This window comes from Lutra lutra, chromosome 3, assembly GCF_902655055.1.
Source record: "Lutra lutra chromosome 3, mLutLut1.2, whole genome shotgun sequence".
Classification (NCBI taxonomy): Eukaryota; Metazoa; Chordata; class Mammalia; order Carnivora; family Mustelidae; genus Lutra; species Lutra lutra.
In genome coordinates this window covers 141869094-141889358 of record NC_062280.1, presented here as the reverse complement: position 1 = coordinate 141889358, position 20265 = coordinate 141869094, and the positions used below count along the sequence as shown (strand labels likewise).

Sequence of the window (20265 nt, the reverse complement as noted above, 5' to 3'; positions counted from 1 at the left end):
TTTGCATCTGTGTTCATCAAGGATATTGGTCTGTAGTTCTCTTTTTTGTTGGGATCCTTGTCTGGTTTTGGGATCAAGGTGATGCTGGCCTCATAAAATGAGTTTGGAAGTTTTCCTTCTACTTCTATTTTGTGGAACAGTTTCAGGAGAATAGGAATTAGTTCTTCTTTAAATGTTTGGTAGAATTCCCCCGGGAAGCCGTCTGGCCCTGGGCTTTTGTTTGTTTGGAGATTTTTGATGACTGTTTCAATCTCCTTACTGCTTATGGGTCTGTTCAGGCTTTCTATTTCTTCCTGGTTCAGTTGTGGTAGTTTATATGTCTCTAGGAATGCATCCATTTCTTCCAGATTGTCAAATTTGTTGGCGTAGAGTTGCTCATAGTATGTTCTTATTATTGTCTGTATTTCTTTGGTGTTCGTTGTGATCTCTCCTCTTTCATTCATGATTTTATTTATTTGGGTCCTTTCTCTTTTCTTTTTGATAAGTCTGGCCAGGGGTTTATCAATCTTATTAATTCTTTCAAAGAACCAGCTCCTCGTTTCGTTGATTTGTTCTATTGTTTTTTTGGTTTCTATTTCATTGATTTCTGCTCTGATCTTTATGATTTCTCTTCTCCTGCTGGGTTTAGGGTTTCTTTCTTGTTCTTTCTCCAACTCCTTTAGGTGTAGGGTTAGGTTGTGTACCTGAGATCTTTCTTGTTTCTTGAGAAAGGCTTGTACCGCTATATATTTTCCTCTCAGGACTGCCTTTGTTGTGTCCCACAGATTTTGAACCGTTGTGTTTTCATTATCATTTGTTTCCATAAATTTTTTCAATTCTTCTTTAATTTCCTGGTTGACCCATTCATTCTTTAGAAGGATGCTGTTTAGTCTCCATGTATTTGGGTTCTTTCCAAATTTCCTCTTGTGATTGAGTTCTAGCTTTAGAGCATTGTGGTCTGAAAATATGCAGGGAATGATCCCAATCTTTTGATACCGGTTGAGACTTGATTTAGGACCAAGAATGTGATCTATTCTGGAGAATGTTCCATGTGCACTAGAGAAGAATGTGTATTCTGTTGCTTTGGGATGAAATGTTCTGAATATATCTGTGATGTCCATCTGGTCCAGTGTGTCATTTAAGGCCTTGATTTCCTTGTTGATCTTTTGCTTGGATGATCTGTCCATTTCAGTGAGGGGAGTGTTAAAATCCCCTACTATTTTGTATTCTTGTCGATGTGTTTCTTTGATTTTGTTATTAATTGGTTTATATAGTTGGCTGCTCCCACGTTAGGGGCATAGATATTTAAAATTGTTAGATCTTCTTGTTGGACAGTTCCTTTGAGTATGATATAGTGTCCTTCCTCATCTCTTATTATAGTCTTTGGCTTAAAATCTAATTGATCTGATATAAGGATTGCCACTCCTGCTTTCTTCTGATGTCCATTAGCATGGTAAATTCTTTTCCACCCCCTCACTTTAAACCTGGAGGTGTCTTCGGGTTTAAGATGAGTTTCTTGTAGGCAACATATAGATGGTTTTTGTTTTTTTATCCATTCTGATACCCTGTGTCTTTTGATTGGGGCATTTAGCCCATTAACATTCAGGGTAAGTATTGAGAGATATGAATTTAGTGCCATTGTATTGCCTGTAAGGTGACTGTTATTGTATATTGTCTCTGTTTCTTTCTGATCTACTACTTTGAGGGTCTCTCTTTGCTTAGAGGACCCCTTTCAATATTTCCTGTAGAGCTGGTTTGGTATTTGCAAATTCTTTCAGTTTTTGTTTGTCCTGGAAGCTTTTAATCTCTCCGTCTATTTTCAATGATAGCCTAGCTGGATATAGTATTCTTGGCTGCATGTTTTTCTCATTTAGTACTCTGAATATATCATGCCAGCTCTTTCTGGCCTGCCAGGTCTCTGTAGATAAGTCTGCTGCCAATCTAATATTTTTACCATTGTACGTTACAGACTTCTTTTCCCGGGCTGCTTTCAGGATCTTTTCTTTGTCACTAAGACTTGTCAATTTTACTATTAGGTGACGGGGTGTGGACCTATTCGTATTGATTTTGAGGGGGGTTCTCTGAACCTCCTGAATTTGGATGCTTGTTCCCTTTGCCATATTGGGGAAATTCTCTCTAATAATTCTCTCCAATATACCTTCTGCTCCCCTCTCTGTTTCCTCTTCTTCTGGAATCCCAATTATTCTAATGTTGTTTCGTCTTATGGTGTCACTTATCTCTCGAATTCTCCCCTCGTGGTCCAGTAGCTGTTTGTCCCTCTTTTGCTCAGCTTCTTTATTCTCTGTCATTTGGTCTTCTATATCGCTAATTCTTTCTTCTGCCTCATTTATCCTAGCAGTGAGAGCCTCCATTTTTGATTGCACCTCATTAATAGCTTTTTTGATTTCAACTTGGTTAGATTTTAGTTCTTTTATTTCTCCAGAAAGGGCTTTTATATCTCCTGAGAGGGTTGCTTTAATATCTTCCATGCCTTTTTCAAGCCCGGCTAGAACCTTGAGAATCGTCATTCTGAACTCTATATCTGACATATTACCAATCTCTGTATTGATTAGGTCCCTAGCCTTTGGTACTGCCTCTTGTTCTTTTTTTTGTTGTGAATTTTTCCGCCTTGTCATTTTGTCCAGATAAGAGTTTATGAAGGAGCAAGTAAAATACTAAAAGGGTGGCAACAACCCCAGGAAAATATGCTTTAGCGAAATCAGAAGAGATCCCGAATTGTGAGGGGGGAGAAAGGGGAAAAAAGGGGTTCAGAAAGAAAGAAAAAAAAAAAAAAAGAAACTATTAAAAAAAAGAAAGCCGATAAAGAAAAAATATAAAAAGAGGAAAAAAAATATATATATTAGATAAACTATTTAAAAAACGTTAAAAAAAGAAAACGGTAAAAGTTAAAAAAAATTCAGCAGAAGAAGAGAAAAAGAAAAAAAAAATTGAAAAAGAAAAAAAAATTAAATTAACTGCAAGGCTAAAAAATCATGGGGAGAAAGCCATGAGTTCTGTGCTTTGCTTTCTTCTCCTCTGGAATTCCGCCGCTCTCCTTGGTAGGTGAACTTGGTCCTGGCTGGGTTTCCCGTTGATCTTCTGGGGGAGGGGCCGTTGTAGTGATTCTCAAGCGTCTTTGCCCCAGGCGGAGTTGCACCGCCCTTACCCGGGGCCGCGCTGTGTAATCCGCTGGGGTTCGCTTTCGGGAGCTTTTGTTCCCTGAGCGCTTTCCGTAGAGTCCGGAGGACGGGAATAAAGATGGCGGCCTCCCGGTCTCCGGCCCGGAGGAGCCGAGCGCCCGGGGCCCCACTCCTCAGTGCGCCCTCAGAGAACAGCGCCCAAAGACTCCCGCCACCCTGGCCTCCGGCCACGCTCCGAGCTGACCGAGCCTGAGACCGGTTCAAGGCAACCCCGAGCTGAGAGTCACTCCTCGGCTCTGTCTCTGCAGCCGGCTTCCCCGTTCTAATACCGGTAAGCTCTGCGACACTCAGACACCCCCGATCCTTCTGCGACCCTGCGGGACCTGAGGCCGCGCTGACCGGGCCTGGGCTTCCAGTTAAGCCTCTGGAGCGATGTCCCTCAGCGGAACAGACTTTTAAAAGTCCTGATTTTGCTCCGTTGCTCCGCCGCTCGCCGGGAGCCGGCCCCTCCCCCCGCGGTCTATCTTCCCGTCGCTTTGGATTCACTTCTCCGCCAGTCCTACCTTGCAGAAAGTGGTTGATTTTCTGTTTCTGGAATTGCTGTTCTTCTTCTCTTCAATTTCCCGTTGGATTTGTAGGTGTTTACAATCTTTAGATAAGCTATTTAGCTGATCTCCCGCTACCCGAAGTAGTCTCAGCCTGCTACTTCTCCGCCATCTTGACTCCTCCCCCATAAGGGGCTCTTAATCTCACAAAACAAACTAAGGGTTGCTGGGGGTGAGGAGGGGTAGGGATAGGATGGCTGGGTTATGGACGTTGGGGAGGGTATGTGCTGTGGTGAGTGCTGTGAAATGTGTAAGCCTGATGATTCACAGACCTGTACCCCTGGGGCAAATAATACATTATATGTTAATATAAATAAATAAATAAATAGGAAAAAGATAATACATGTTAATAAAAATAAATAAATAAATAAATAAATAAATAAGGGGGAAAAAGATATGCTAGCCAAAAAACTCAAACTATTGTTTTGACATATATTTACGAATAGGTGAACTAGATGGCATGTGAATTATATCTTAATAAACTGTTTCTCTCTATATATATATATGCAAACAGAAACAGAGAAAGGGAGTGTGAGAGTGTGTGTGTGTGTGTGTGTATGTGTGAAATATACAAGCATTAACAAATTAAAAAAAAATGGTAAGTATATAGTAACAAAAATAATCTCTGGATAGAATTAAAGGTAATTTTAATTTTCTTCTTTGTAGCTTTATAGATTTTCCAGATCTCTGGGCTTTTGTGGTCAACCACCGTCTCTAGCAGTTTTTTATAGGAATGGCTCCCGTACTAGATCACTACTATTCAGAGTATTACCTAATACCATCTAATATATCTTCATCTTGTTTTCTAAATTACAGCAGGAAACTACCTTTTTTTCTAGTCAACTTTTATTGCATTGATTTCAGCAATTCTTCTAAGCTAGTTAGGTCTTTTGAAATTTAATGCTCTACTACTGTAATGACCACATCAACTAATTAATCAAGTTACTTCTTGTCATTCAAATTCTAAATATAAGCCCGGCCCTTACCTTTTTATCTGAAGTAATAAGCTTAAATGCTTCTGTTACTTGATGGACTGTGGCACCACCACCAACATCAAGAAAGTTCGCTGGAGTCCCTCCGTGAAGTTTTATTATATCCATTGTGGCCATTGCCAAACCAGCACCATTTACTGTCAAGAGGGAAAATGACTTGTATAAACAACAAACACAAAGAAAATAAATTAAGTTCAGCCAACCACCTTTAACATAACAACACATGGTACCTAGACAGCCTATATTTCCATCAAGGCCAATGTAGTTGAGATCTGCCTTAGCTGCACCTTTCTCCCTTTCATCTTCCTGGGTCCAGTCCTGTAAGTCAAAGATTTTCTTCTGGCGATAAGCTGAATTAGAATCAAAATTGATCTTTGCATCCATGCACAGCACTATGAAGGAAAAAAAAAGAAAATGATCTGAATTTCAAAAGAAACACAATAAACCATCCAATAGTGAAATGTTCTTAGTTTAGGAGAAAAAGGTTTTGTATTGAAAATATTTCAATTTATGTTCACAATGTATTCAAACTGTTTATTAAAAAAGAGTATTTGGGGGGCGCCTGGGTGGCTCAGTGGGTTAAAGCCTCTGCCTTCGGCTCAGGTTATGATCCCAGGGTCCTGGGATCAAGCCCAGCACCGGGCTCTCTGCTCAGCAGGGAGCCTGCTTCCTCCCCTCTCTCTCTCTGCCTGCCTCTCTGCCTACTTGTGATCTCTCTCTGTCAAATAAATAAATAAAATCTTAAAAAAAAAAAGAGTATTTGGGAATTAAAATTGCTCTATCAAAGTTACTAGTTATACATCCATCCTAGCCAGATGGTAACGGATAAAAGGGAAAAAAAAACCAAAAACTTCAAAAACACCTAAAATTTGTTTTAAAGTTACCAAAAACAAATCAGCCAAGCACCTAGCTATCCCCCTTCTCATGTGCCTTGGACCCCACTGTCTCTTACTTACGGAAGGACATTGTTCTAGCAATTCTATCCTTCTTGCATTATAAACTGCCCCCTTTTTGCTATTGGCTAAATGCCAATGATCTGCAAAAACACTGTTATTTCTCCCACCATAAAAAGAAGAAAAAAATAATTTGCCACCTCTTCCCTCTTACTCTTCTCTTCATATACAGCAAAAGTCCTTGACAGACTTGTCTATATAAACCAAGGGTCAGCAAAAAACCAGTATGGCTCAGGGGCCTGACTGAGACTACACCTATTTTGTATTACCTGTGAGCTAAGAATAGATTTCACATTTTTACATATTTCTAATGGGTTGTTAAGAAAGAAGGGGAAAAGGAAGACAAACAGGATATGAAGAAAAGCAGCAGGAATGAAAACCATAAGTGGGCCACAAAACTGAAAATATTTACATCCGCCAACTACTTTGCCTAAACTCCCATCATCCTCCCTTAAATCCACTCGAATCAGGTTTTACCTCCAGCACTCTACCAAAATGGCTAATATAAAGGTTACAGTTGCCAACTTCATCTTTCAGTGCTTTATTCCTTCCTCACTCCAATATAACTACAACATTCTCCTTGCTATCCCTGATAAAAGGCTGAAAGACTGAGCCGCTTAAGCCTACAAGGCTACCCAAAACAAGAGACAAAGTTTGAAATCCAGCTAAGTTAACTACTAATAACAACAATAAACCAACACTCAACACTCTTTCAAAGATAAAAGAATTCTGTCTCTACACCACATCTCCCAAAATATCCAGTATACGACTAGATCTGTGAAGGTAAAACAGGAAAATATGAACACACCGATAAAGAGAAAAAGCAGTCAAGAAGAACCAAACCCAACACAACCCAAATTTGGAATCAGAGGACTCTGAAAGCTCTTTTAAATACATTTAAGGACTTAAAGGGAAATATGACCATAATAAAGGGCCAGAGAGGTACCTCAACAGAAAATAAAACTATCAAAAGAAGCCTAGTGGAAAAATCTAGAACTAAAAAGTTCAATACCTAAAATGGAAAGTTCTCTGGATGTACTTAACAATGTATTTATTGGAGATGGATCAATGCAATGAACCTGAAGACAGATAAACAGAAGTTACCCAATCTGAAAAAAAAAAAGTGACCTGTTATACATAAGAAGTTATCCAACATGTGATACTGGGAAGAGAAAGGAAGGAGAATGGGGCAGGAGAAAATATTTGAAGTGATGAAAAAAGATATATCAAGCTAGATTTCTATGTCCAGTAAAAATATTCTTCAAATCATGTAAATAAATTTTCAAAAAATAAAGACCTCATCAAATTAATAAGAAAAATTATCCATGTTTCTTTTGAGTACTGTAATAGGCTGAATAATGCCACCCAAAGATAAATAGGTCCTAATACATATGAATGTTACCTTATATGTTAAAATTTTTACAGATGTGATTAAAATAAGGATCTTAGAAGATTATCCTGGATTATCTTGAAAGGCCCTAAATTACATCACAAGTATCTTTATAGGAGAGAGGCAGAGGGAGATTAGATACACACTGAAGAGGAAGAGGCAATGTGACTCAAGAGGCAGAGACTAGAATGAGGTGGCCACAATCAACAGAATGACACAAGAAGTTACAAAAGGTAAGGAATGGAGGCTTTCTGGAGCCTCTAGAGGGAGCACCTTGAATTCATGTGACATTGATTTTGGACTTCTGGTTTCTAAAACTCTGAGAGATTAAGTACCTGTTGTTTTAAGCCACATAGTTTGTAGTAATTTTAATTTGTTACAGAAGCCACAGGAAACTAACACAGTTACCAAGGGACATCAACAGAAAATCTGCAGTCTACCAAGGAAAATGTATGCCCAATAAACATGAAAAATTCTCAACATCACAAGTAACCACAGAACTGAAAAATAAATTAAGACATTTCCTGATTATTAGTTTGACAGAGTTTAAACCCAATATAAAACTTACTTCTGCCACAAGTAGGCAATGAAATGGACACTCTGTATGTTAGACCAACTTTTCCAGATGACAATCTGGCAAAATACATCTCAAAATGTTATTATCCTGACCCAACAGTCAAACATATGTGAAAATATTATTCCTCTTTGACCCAAAAATTCCCCTTCTAAGAATCCATACAAAAGATAATGAAGACTGCAAAGATTTATATACAAATAATATACAAGCCTTTAAAAACTGAAAAATATTTAACATCAAAATATTCTATTATATAGTTTTGGTTTTTTTTTTAAGATTTTACTTATTTGACAGAGATCACAAGTAGGCCGAGAGGCAGGCAGAGAAAGAGGAGGAAGCAGGCTCCCTACCAAGCAGAGAGCCTGATGCGGGGCTCCATACCAGGACCCTGAGATCATGACCTGAGCCGAAGGCAGTGGCTTAACCCACTGAGCCACGCAGGCGCCCAATATTCTATTATATAGTTTTAAGTTTTAAAAAGAAAAGATACAAACTGAATAGACAACATGATCCCAATTATCAAACAGACTGAAATGAGCTACTGAAATATTAAAATAGTGTTAGGTAATGAGGCTATATAAATTTTTTATTGGTGCAAATTTTCTAAAGTAAATATACAATGCCCTTAACCAGAAAAGGAAAAACAAACAAGCAAACAACAACAACAAAAAACCTCCTTCGAAATATATAAAAATACATACAAAGAAGAAAAACTAAATACAAAGGGAAAAAAATGGTTTTTAAGAGAACAAAGACATTCTCTTAACAAAAGAATATGGCTGCAGAATTCCACTGCTGAAAATAATTCAGGAATCTTGCTTTCAACGTTTGGAATGTTTCCATGAGGAAAAAAAAAGAAATAACCTGTTCTACACAAATAATTCTCCTTCACTGAACATTCATTTTTAAAATGTGCCTTTACTTTCTAAAAAACTTAATTTTTTAGCTTTATAAACTACCCGTATGATCAAAAGAGAATTTACTCATATAAATGACCAACCAAAAATCAATTTCTATAATAAAGAATGTAACTAGAAGTATAAAAGTGAAAGATGATCTACAAATGCTTAAGAGATTAAAATGTCCAAAGTGACTTGAAACAAATCCAATAAATTACAATAATAAAGGCTGTTAATATACATGATCAAGAAAAGGGAGGAATGGGGTAACTGGGTGATGGGCATTAAGAAGGGCACTTAAAAAAAAAAAAAATTAAAAAAAAAAAAAAAAAAAAAAAAAAAAAAGAAGGGCACTTAAGGGGCACCTGGGTGGCTCAGTGGTTAAAGCCTCTCCCTTCAGCTCAGGTCATGATCCCAGGGTCCTGGGATAGAACCCCACATCGGGCTCTCTGCTCCACAGGGAGCCTGCTTCTTCCTCTCTCTACCTGCCTCTCTGCCTACTTGTGATCTCTGTCAAATAAATAAATAAAAATATTTTTAAAAAAAAGAAGGGCACATAATATGATGAGCACTGGGTATCATATGCAACTGATGAATTATTGAACACTACATCTGAAACTAATGATGTACTATATGTTGGCTAATTGAATTTAAATAAAAACAAATAATCAAGAAAAACAAGCTACAATAATGCAACTTATATTTTTATAACTTATATATAACATATATATAACTTTATAATTTTTATAACAATAAAACAACTATACATGGAAATTGTTATAATTCAAAATCTTTAAACACATGCAAAAGAAAAGGTATCAAAGTGACAAGCTAATCTTACTTCTCCAGTGGATAAAAATATTAAAAGGACTCAAGTATCAAAGTCTACCCTCTGTATAATAAAGACCCATGATGACTCTAAAGTCTGAAACTTGTGAGGACTAAAATGGCTAATTTCCATAACTACAGCCATTTACTCACTACCACACCGGATACTCTAATCAGCACTGCCCAAAAGAACTTTCTGCAATGATGGCAATGTTCTATATGCGTGCTATCTAATGTGGTAACCACATGCAGCTACTGAACAGCTGAAATGTGACTAGTTTGACTGGGGAATATTTTAATCACATATCATTTTAATTAATTTTAATTGCCACATGTGGCTAATAGCCCCCATAAGGTACAGTGTAACTTTAACACCCTCCCCATGTGTTTATTTTAATAGGTATCTTTAATATTTGTTCACATTCATTCTGTTTATTTTAAAGTAAGTTTCTAGATAGGAATGCCTTCACTCCATTATGAGTTAAACTTCCCTAGTGAAACATATCATTGGTAAATAAATATATCATTAATGCTTGATTAAAAAAAAAGATACCTTACCAGATCCATCTGAATCCTCTACCATTGGATTTATCTCTACCATAGTCGCATCATATTTCAGGAAAAGGTTGTAAAGCTTGATCATATTTTCTGCCGCAGAATCCACAATATTAGGTGGAAATCCCATCTTCTGTGCAAGCTGAAATTCATTTGTCTCTTTATTATAATATATCCAATAACATTAAATTCTTGTAAATAAAAAACCTTATAATTCATCATTAAAATGATAAGCATGAATATTTGTAGTCCCCAAACATGAATGACTGAAATAGCAGCTACTACTACTAAATGGTTAAACAAAACTTTTTATTCAAAATTCTCACAAGGCAAGTAGTATACCCATTTTACAAATGAGAAAGAAATTTAGAAAGGTCAAGTGACTTGCCATTTGCCTAGATTCCAGTTCCAGTGTTTATTCCATAGCCTCCATACTGCCTCTAAGCCTTATGGTAAACCTAAACTGAAAGAAGAGGCTCATATTTTATTAAAACGACATATACAATGTGGACTGACAATCCCAATAGTCCAAATGATAGCAAAAATATTAAATCATCTGATCTTACCTCTTAGGTAATTTATGAAGAATATCTACCAAGCAATGAGGACACAAAATCAGTGTAACTGCATTCATTCAAAAATCTACTAAGCACCTAATACAAGTGAAGCCCAAAAGATACAGCTACTTTAGCTTTGAATCTAATAGAAGAGTTTATAGCTCTGAGCAGAAATCCCTAACTAGATATACCTGAAGAGCTTTTTTAAAAATACATATCCTGGGGCACCTGGGTGGCTCAGAGGGTTAAGCCTTTGCCTTCAGCTCAGGTCACGATCTCAGGGTCCTGGGATCGAGCCCCACGTTGGGTTCTCTGCTCAGCGGGGAGCCTGCTTCCCCATTTCTGTCTGCCTACTTCTCTGCCTACTTGTGGTCTGTTAAATAAATAGAAAATCTTTAAAAAAAAAAAAAAATACATATCCCAAGGTCATAACTGAGAAGTTCCAGTTCACAAGTTCTATAATGGACCAAGCCATCCATAACTTTTGAAGTTCCATAAGCAATTCTGAACCACTGGTATGGAAGCTACATGTCTGTATGTTTATTCTAACTGCTGCCACTGCTCAAAAACACTATGGAGGACATTCACCTTTTTTCCAACTGCTATCCAAGGCTGCAATACATTTGAATTTTAATTACAGAAAATCTTAAATTCTTTAAGGGTGAATATGGTTTTTGTAAAAAATCAAATGCCAATGAAGCAGATAATCAAGCTAAGAAATGTCATTTTCTTTTTTTTTTTTTTTTAAAGATTTTATTTATTTATTTGACAGAGAGAGATCACAAGCAGGCAGAGAGGCAGGCAGAGAGAGAGGAGGAAGCAGGCTCCCCGCTGAGCAGAGAGCCCGATGCGGGGCTCGATCCCAGGACTCTGAGATCATGACCTGAGCCGAAGGCAGCGGCTTAACCCACTGAGCCACCCAGGCGCCCCGAAATGTCATTTTCTATTAAGACTTATTTCAGTAACGCCTGGGTGACTCAGCTGGTTAAGCATCTGTCTTCAGCTCAGGTAATGATCCCAGAGTCCTGGGATAGAGTCCGACATTCGGCTGCTGGTTTAGCAGGAAGCTTGCTTCTCCCTCTGCCTGCTGCTCCCCCTGCTTGTGCTCTCTCTCTGACAAATAAGTAAGTAAAATCTTAAAAAAAAAAAAAAGACTTATTTCAAATAAAGAATAGTAAGAAATAAATGAGAAATAATGAAATTTTATTTCATTAAGATTTTCACTAGGTCATAATCCAACATTTTAGAGCTAAACATCTGAGAATTATGACAGAATCTGATCAACCTAGAATGACATTAATTTACCAAATGCTGTGCTAGGTACTATTTCTGTTCATCACTCAAAGAGCTATAATCTTAGTAGACTATGCCTTCAACTATTCTTGTAAATCAAGTATTCTTTCTCATCTAAATTTAGCCATCTAGTCATCACTCTCACATAACTACTTAATGAATCTCTCTGTCCCATTTAAAGATTTACACCATTCTTTTGTCTAAATGACATTATCAAGGTAATTTCTCTAACTCCTTTAAACCTTTGTGCCAGTCAAAAATTCCTGTCCTATACTTCAGTATCATAAACTTATTTTGACATAGTTTCCCACTAATAGATGATAATTTCATTCAAACTTTAATATTCAGACTTTTTTTTAAGATGGCACTTATTTTTCATATCCAAACTAAACAATTTAAATCAATAGGCGCATTACCAACCTTACCAAGCAACTCTCACAGGCCATGGTATTAAACTTCATGGTTGGGCTTTTTTTTTTTTTTTTTTTTTTGGCAGGGGATGGGGAGAATTAATGGAGGGGTGGAGGGAAGAAGCATACAAAAAGGACAATACAGAATACTAGTTATATTGTGGGCAAAATTTATTCTGTATGTGCAGACACTAAAAGTCATACCTTTCATAAGGTTCTCAAAAGCATCCATAAACCCCCCCCCAAAATAAAATCACTGACCTATCATAGGGATACATAAGACAGTGTCCGTACTATTCCATACAATTTTACAGGAAATAAAGGGGAGGTTGAAACATATCAAATGCTACCATGGGAATGTAAAATCCAGACTGTGATAAACAATAATCACCCCAGTGTCTTCAACAAATGAAAGAAGACAAAGAGAGTAAGGGAAAGAAAACCTATAAATTAGAAAAAGACCTATGAGACAATAACCAAAAACTCAATGGAAGATCTTATATGGATCCCAATTCAAACAAATTATAAAAGAAAAAAAATGAAAAACTTGAGACAAGGGGATGTGAATGACTGAGTAAGTAAGTAATGATATTAAGGAATTATTATTAATTTTACTAGGTATAACAATGGTATAGTGCCTATTTTAAAAGAATTCTTACCTTTTAAAGATAAGTAATAAAATATTTATGGAAATAAAGGAAATATTATAGATACTTCTCAAAGTTTCAATTTCAAACAAAATATTCAAAATTTTTAAAAGTTTCATCAATCACTTCACTTACTCAAAGTTAATTCTCTTTCTTTCTTTTTTTCTTTAAAGTATTACAATTATCCAATAAAGCTAGATAGAAATTTTTCAGAATACAACATACCCGGACAGCTTGTTCCTTCTTGATACCTTCTACAATATCAATAGGTTCTTTAAATATGGCCTCAGGAGTCTCAGCAGCAACATCTTCAATGTTGACACCACCTTGAGAACTTCCTATTAATACAGGACCCTACCAGGAGGGGAAACAGACAAAACATCTAGATTTTATTATGGACCCTTCATTAAATGTTAAAACCTATTTATGCACACTACCAGACTTACGCATTTATCAGTCCCCACTCCTATTTTTAAATTTCCCTGAGAATTTCTCCTTATACTTCCTGCACAGTGCCCCTTTATAAGTATTCATTTGAAATGAAGGCAAATAAGTAAAAAAAAGTAAAGGAAGACAAGAGCTCACCTGTGAAGGAAAAATATTAAAAATATACACAAAACTTACACCAAGTAAGTTAATATAAATACATACATATAAAATATAATCTGTGCATTATTTCTTAAGAACTGAAGGGCAATTAAAATATTATTTAAAGAACATTTTTAAAAAATCATAAAAAAGATACCGATATTTAAAAAGCAAAGTCTAATGAATTAAAGATTTTATAAGCTCTAGACGTACTGCAAGTTAATAAAAAAGAAAGTTACCTACCTTGAAAGAATAATTCTGGCTATTATCATGGACAATATAAGAAGGTAAGATACAAATACTAAATAATTAAATTAACTTTTAAGTCCTCTAAAACCCAGTCAAGAAAAACCTTGGGAGCAAAATAATCTAATAGATTTGTTAATTCACACACAAAACTGGAAATAACCTTAACATGCAAAAACAAGGAAGTGATAAAATCGTATTACTGAAGATTATTTAATGATATAGGAAAATGATCTCAGTAGTGTTTCATGGGAAAAAATGAAGTAAAACTCTAGATTCTATTCTCAATTGTTTGGGTTTATTTTAACATAAAGTATGTCTAAAAGTGCCCCCACTCACTAATCACATAAACTGAAAAAAAGATGGGAAACCATTAAATGATAAGACTTTTATTATTTTGTGTCACTATTCCATACCCACCCCCCAACCTTTTTTTTACAGTGAACACAGTATTCTTAATCTGGGTGATTGGGGGGGGGGACAAGGTGATTTTCATGGGAAAAAGGCAAAAACAAAAACAGAAGACTATTTTCACTTTTCTATCCCAGCAATTAGTGTGCTTCAGTAACAAAATCATCTTAAGACATAAAGGAATAGTATTGTATTCATTACTGTCTGGAGAAGAAAAGAGTCCTTCAAATCCTCAAAATAAGGCAATAGCCAGAGGAAAAGAAATAACCTATTACTTTTTAAGAGAATTAACTGTTACTTAGGTGAAAAATGACTTAAAAAATAGTACCAGTCTCCATGGAGAAAAACTGGGTGGCTGAGAAACGGGTGGATGGGAGATTTATATTTCCTTGTATATCTTCATACCCTTTAAATTTTATATTATGGGATTAGAATTCAATATGCATGTATAATAGTTTGGCTGGCCTTTGTCCCCAGTTTCTGGACAACCTTTAAACCTTCCACTACATCTCACAGTTTATGCTAATGAAGTGACTCATGGTGACAAGGGAGATGACTCAGGTAGGCCACAGGCTAGGAGAGAAAGACAAACACTGTGATTAGAGGTTTTGGAGCTTTGAGCGAGCCACATGGTATCTACACACCCTTCTGGGAGGAAAAGGGGCCTGGATATTAAGTACAACCAAGCAGCCAATGATTTAATCAATCATGCCTACTTAATAAAGCACCCCCCTAAAACTATGGACATCAGCATCAGAAAGATGGTAGATTAGGAAGCCCTAGACCTCATTCTCCCACAAAAACACTAACTTAACAATATATGATCTGAATTTTTATTCCCTTCTATGAGAAGAAATCTCTTTATGAGAATACCAGAAACCAATTAGGAAATTGTAGTACCTCAAGTTGAAATGCAATGAAACAGGTAAGAAAAGTCATTTCATTTCATCCAAGTCAGCCCCCTCCCCTAGGTTGACACAACTAAAGATCAAGAGAGATAGCCCAATGCCATTTCTTCCTTGGACAGAAAAGGGGAAAGTTGAATGCATATCTAACATTCCTGCTTTTCAGGGGGCTATGAAAACTACTAATCAATATTGTTGATGAATATTGATGCAAAAACTCTCAACAGAACACTAGCAACCAATTTCAGTAACACACTAAAAGGATTATACATCATGAATAAATGGTTTCCGTCTCACCTGACTTGGAAGACTGACTGGGAAAAGCATACTCTTAGTGGTGGTGGGGGAAACGACATAACCGAGAACAAAAGAGAGCTCCCCATCTTAGGATGCTGTGGAACTTGTAATACTGCACCACAGAACTTGTAATACTGCAGAAAGAAGTAAACATAGCTCCCAGAAGTTGGGAAAAAGCACCCAGCTCAGGGATTTTTTTTTTTTTTTTTTTTACAACTCAAGGAACTAGAAAAAGAACCTAAACTCAAAAGTTAGCACAAAGAAGGAAATAATTAAGATTAGAGAATAAATAAATAAAATAGAAAATAGAAAAAATTAATAAAACTAAGAGTTGATTTGTTAAAAAGATCAACAAAATTTACAAACCCTTAGGTAAACTAATTAAAAATAAGAAAAAACTAAAACAATGGAAATTAGAAAGGAAGAGAAGATATTACAAATGGATACCACAGATATAAAAAGGATCATTCAAGTCTACTGTTAATAATTACATGCCAACCAACTGGATAACCTAGAAGAAATGGAAAAATTCCTAGAAACAAATCAACCAAAAATGAGTCCTAGAGGAAAAAAAAAAAAAAAACCTGAATGGACATATTACAAGGAGACTAAATCAGTAATGAAAAAACCTCACAACAAAGAAAAGCCCATGACCAAAGGGCATTACTGAAGAATTCCACCAAATATTTAAAGAACTAACAGCAATCTTCAAACTTTTCCAAAAAACTGAGGAGAGGGGAAGGAACACTTCCAAACTCAAGAGAGATCAGCATTGATCAGACAAAGATACTACAAGAAAACTACTAATCGATATCGTTGATGAATATTGATGCAAAAACTCTCAACAGAACACTAGCAACCAATTTCAGTAACACACTAAAAGGTTTATACATCAAGAATAAATGGGATTTATTCCTGGAATGCAAGGATGGTTCAACATTCAAAAATCAAAGTAATTCACCACACTAAAAGAACCAAGTTTTTGATGCAGAAAAAGCGTTTGAAAAAAATTCAGTATCTTTTTATAAAAACACTCAACTAGAAATAGAAAGAATTACCTCAACATAATAAGCTATACGTAAAAAACCCACAACCAACATACACTCAATGGCAAACAACTGAAAGCTGCCTTCTAAGGTCAGGAAAAAAGTCAAAGATGCCCACTCTCGCTACTTTCTTCAACATAGCATTTGAAAGTCCTAGCCAGAACAATCAAGCAAGTAAAAGAAATAAAAGGCATCCAAATAGGGAAGGAAGAAGTAAAATTACCTCTGTTCACAGATAACATGATCATGTATATAGATACCCTGAAGAACCCACAAAAAACTAAGAACTACTAAATGAATTCAGCAAAGTTACAGGATACAAAAATCCAACACACAAATATGTCTTACATTTCTATATACTAACAATGAACAATCTGAAAAGGAAATTAAGAAAATGATCCCATTTACAATAGCATCAAAAAGAATAAAACACTTAAGATAAGCTTAACCAGAAAGATAAAAGACTTGTACACAGAAAATGATAAAGCAGTGCTAAATGAAACTGAACAGGACACAAACAGAAAGACATCCTGTGTTCATGGATTGGAAGACTTAATATTGTTTAAATGTTCAATACTACTGAAAGCAATCTACAGATTAAATGCATTCCTTATTGGCACATTTTCCCAGTACAATCTTGTGTCCATCATCCATTTTCTGCAAAAATAGAAAAAAAAATTAAAATTAAAATGGACTCTCACAGGACCATGAAGAGCCAAAATAATCCTGAAAAAGCAAAACAAAGCTAGAAGCATCATACTTCCTGATTTCAAACATATTATAAAGCTATAGAAATCAAAACAGTACGGTTCTGGCATAAAGATAGGACATAGAGACCAATGTAATGGAATAGAAAATCCAGGAATAAATCCCCATGCATATGATCAAATGATCTCTGACAAATGTGCCAGGCTATACAATGAAGAAAGGATAGTCTCTTCAGAAAATGGTGTTGGGGAAACAATATCCACATGCAAAATAATGAAGGTGGACCCTTATTTTACACCATATGCAAAAATTAACTCAAGATGGATTAAAGACCTAAATAAGAGCTGAAACTGCAAAACTTCTAGAAGAAACATAAGGGGAAAACTTCATGACCTTGGATTTGGCAATAATTTCTTAGCAATATTTCTTTGGCAATAATTTCCTTTGCCCAATTTAAAAATGGGCAAAGGACTTGAACAGACATTTCTCCAAAGAAGATGTAGATCTTCATCAGCTTAGGATAGTGTAACAAAATGCAGTAAACTCAGTGGTTTAAACAACAGACATTTATTTCTCACTTCATGGTTCACACCCATACTAACCTCCTTATCAAATGGTTATTCAGCTACATCCTCCATATTCTTCTCCTAATAGCTTTCTCACTTTTTGCAGTATAAGCAGACTGAGAATTTTCCAAATCTTTTTAAACTCTGATTCTTTTTGCTTAGCTAAACAATTCGTTCTTCAATTCATTTCTCTTTTCTCACATTTTACCAATAAGCGGTCAGAAGGAACCAAACTGCTTCCTCAATACTTTGCTTTATAATTTCCTCAGCTAAACATTTATCCCTCCCAATTCTACCTTCCACAAAACACTAGAACATAAACACAATTCAGTCAAGTTCCTTGCCACTTTGTAACAAGGATCACCTTTCTTCCATCATTCTTTATTTCAGGCTGAGACCTCAAAAAAATGGCCTTTACTATTCATATGGATATTTCTACTAATATTCTATTTGTGAATATTTATATATTTTCTAATAAAATGGAGGTTTTCTCTATAGCTCTTTTCTTTGAGCTCTCACCAGAATCACTTTTAACAGTCCCTTCATGATAATCCCAGCTTTTTCTACCACATACCTCAAAACCCTTCCAGGTTCTACGCTTTACTGAGTTCCAAAGCCACTTTAGTGTTTTTATGTATTTGTTGTAGCAGCACCCCACTTCACCGTATCAACAGCACCTTACCTAAACCTAAATTCCAAAGGAATCACCTCCAAACATATCACATTAGGGGATAGAGCTTCAACATAAGAATTGGGGTGGGAGATAAACTTCAGTCCATAACAAGAGCCAACAAGTAAAAGAATGGGTGCTCATTATCATTAATCATTAGAGAAATGCAAATAAAAACCACAATGAGGTATTACCTCACACCCATAAAGGATACCGGCTGTTTAAAAAAAAAAAAAAAAAAAAAGGCATTGGTGGATGTAGAGAAACTGGAACTCTTGAACCCTGTTGGTAGAAATGTAAAATAATGGAGCTACTATGGAAAACAGTATAAGGTTGCTCAAAAAATTAAATACCGTATTATCATATAATCCAGCAATCCCACTTCTTTTCAGTTCCAAAAGAACTGAAAACAATATCCCAAACAGGTATCTGCACACCCACATTAACTGCAACATTATTCAAAATAGCCAAGAGGAAGAAACCTGAATGTTCATCAACAGATGAAAAATAAAATAAGAAAAATCACCCATACAATGGAATATATTCAGCCTTTTAAAAAAAGGAAATCCTGACATATGCTAAGCATGAACTTTGAAGACCATTATGCTAAGTAAAATGAACCAGTCACAAAAAAGACAAATACTGCATGATTCCACGTACATGAGGTGTAACTACATCTAAAACAATCAAACTCTTAAAAACAGAAAGTAAAATGGGATTGCCAGGCACTAAAAAAAAGCAGCAGAAGGGGAACTGTTCGACGGATATAGTTCCAGTTTTGCAAGATGAAAAAGTTCTAGAGATTTGCTGCACAACAATATAAAGTTAACACTACTGTACTGTATACTTAAAAATGATTAAGACAGTAATTTTAATACATATATTTGACCACAATTTAAAAAAAAAGAAAATACAACTCCAGACCAGAAACTTGATAAGGTCCTATGGTTGGCAATATTTTCCTTCTGTGCACTGTCATATATCAATATTCCAGAAGAATGACAGGTACCTAAGGACAGTGGAAACTTTATGCTTGGAACTCTCCCAGACCTTGCCCTGTGCGTTTTCATTTGGTTGGCTGGTTCTGATTTGTGTCCTTTGGCTGTAGTAAAACTATAATCCTAAATATAGTATTTCCTAAGTTCTGTGATTCACTCTAGCAAATTATGAAACCTGAAGGGGTACTAGAAACCCCCAAATTTGTAACCAGCTATTAAGCATACAGGTTACCTAGGGAACCCCAAACTTAAGGCTGGTGTCTAAAGTGAGTGAGCACAGGCATGTGGAGGCCATACCCTTAACCTGTGAGGTTTGGCCCAATTCTGGGTACATGGTATCAGAATTCACTATAATACACACAGACAAAATTTTTAATGAAAGAATTCATTGTGCCTCCTGAGACTCAAGAAGAGAAAAAAAGAAAGCTACACTAAAGAGAAATGCTCAAAATTATAGTCTAATTATTAGTTCCCCTATAAATTTCAAATGAAAAGGTATTTTTCACTTCCTTTCTAGAAAGGCAGTTCATAATTATAAGCTTTTACAAAGAACTAAAAGGAGGGGGGGAATACAGATTTAAGAAGACCATGTATGACTAATATCATGCTACTGGAAGTAGAATATAGGTAAATTAATGTACAGATAACCCCAAAATATAATTTTATACAACAAATGAGGAAGAAACCAACAACTTTTAAAATATTTTAACATTTTTATTTTATTTTATTTAAGATTTTATTTATTTATTTGAGAGAGAGAGAACAGCAGAGGGAGAGGGAGAAGCAGACTCCTGCTAAGCAGGGAGCCCAATACAGGGCTCAATCCCAGGACCTTGGGATCATGACCTGAGCCAAAGGCAGATGTTTAACCATTTGAGCCACCCAGGCACCCCTGGACATTTTATTTTAGTTTTACCTTTTTAAAAATATCTATTGATAAGAACAATTAAGAGCCACAAAGAAGGCAGCACTATTAAAGGGGAAAAGATATTAAATTCTCACTGA

At 35.9% G+C, this 20265-nt stretch overlaps 1 protein-coding gene across 1 annotated transcript in view; it reads right to left on the bottom strand.

The window, feature by feature from the left end:
- SUCLA2 (succinate-CoA ligase ADP-forming subunit beta) overlaps positions 1-20265 on the bottom strand; it is a 58542-nt gene that overhangs the window by 14639 nt on the left and 23638 nt on the right. The window contains exons 5-8 of the mRNA XM_047723430.1: positions 13051-13179; positions 9922-10060; positions 4947-5108; positions 4711-4853 (exon numbers count right to left, since the gene is read on the bottom strand). Of these exons, the coding sequence (XP_047579386.1) occupies positions 4711-4853; positions 4947-5108; positions 9922-10060; positions 13051-13179 (573 nt within the window). The remainder of the gene's footprint in view (positions 1-4710; positions 4854-4946; positions 5109-9921; positions 10061-13050; positions 13180-20265) is intronic.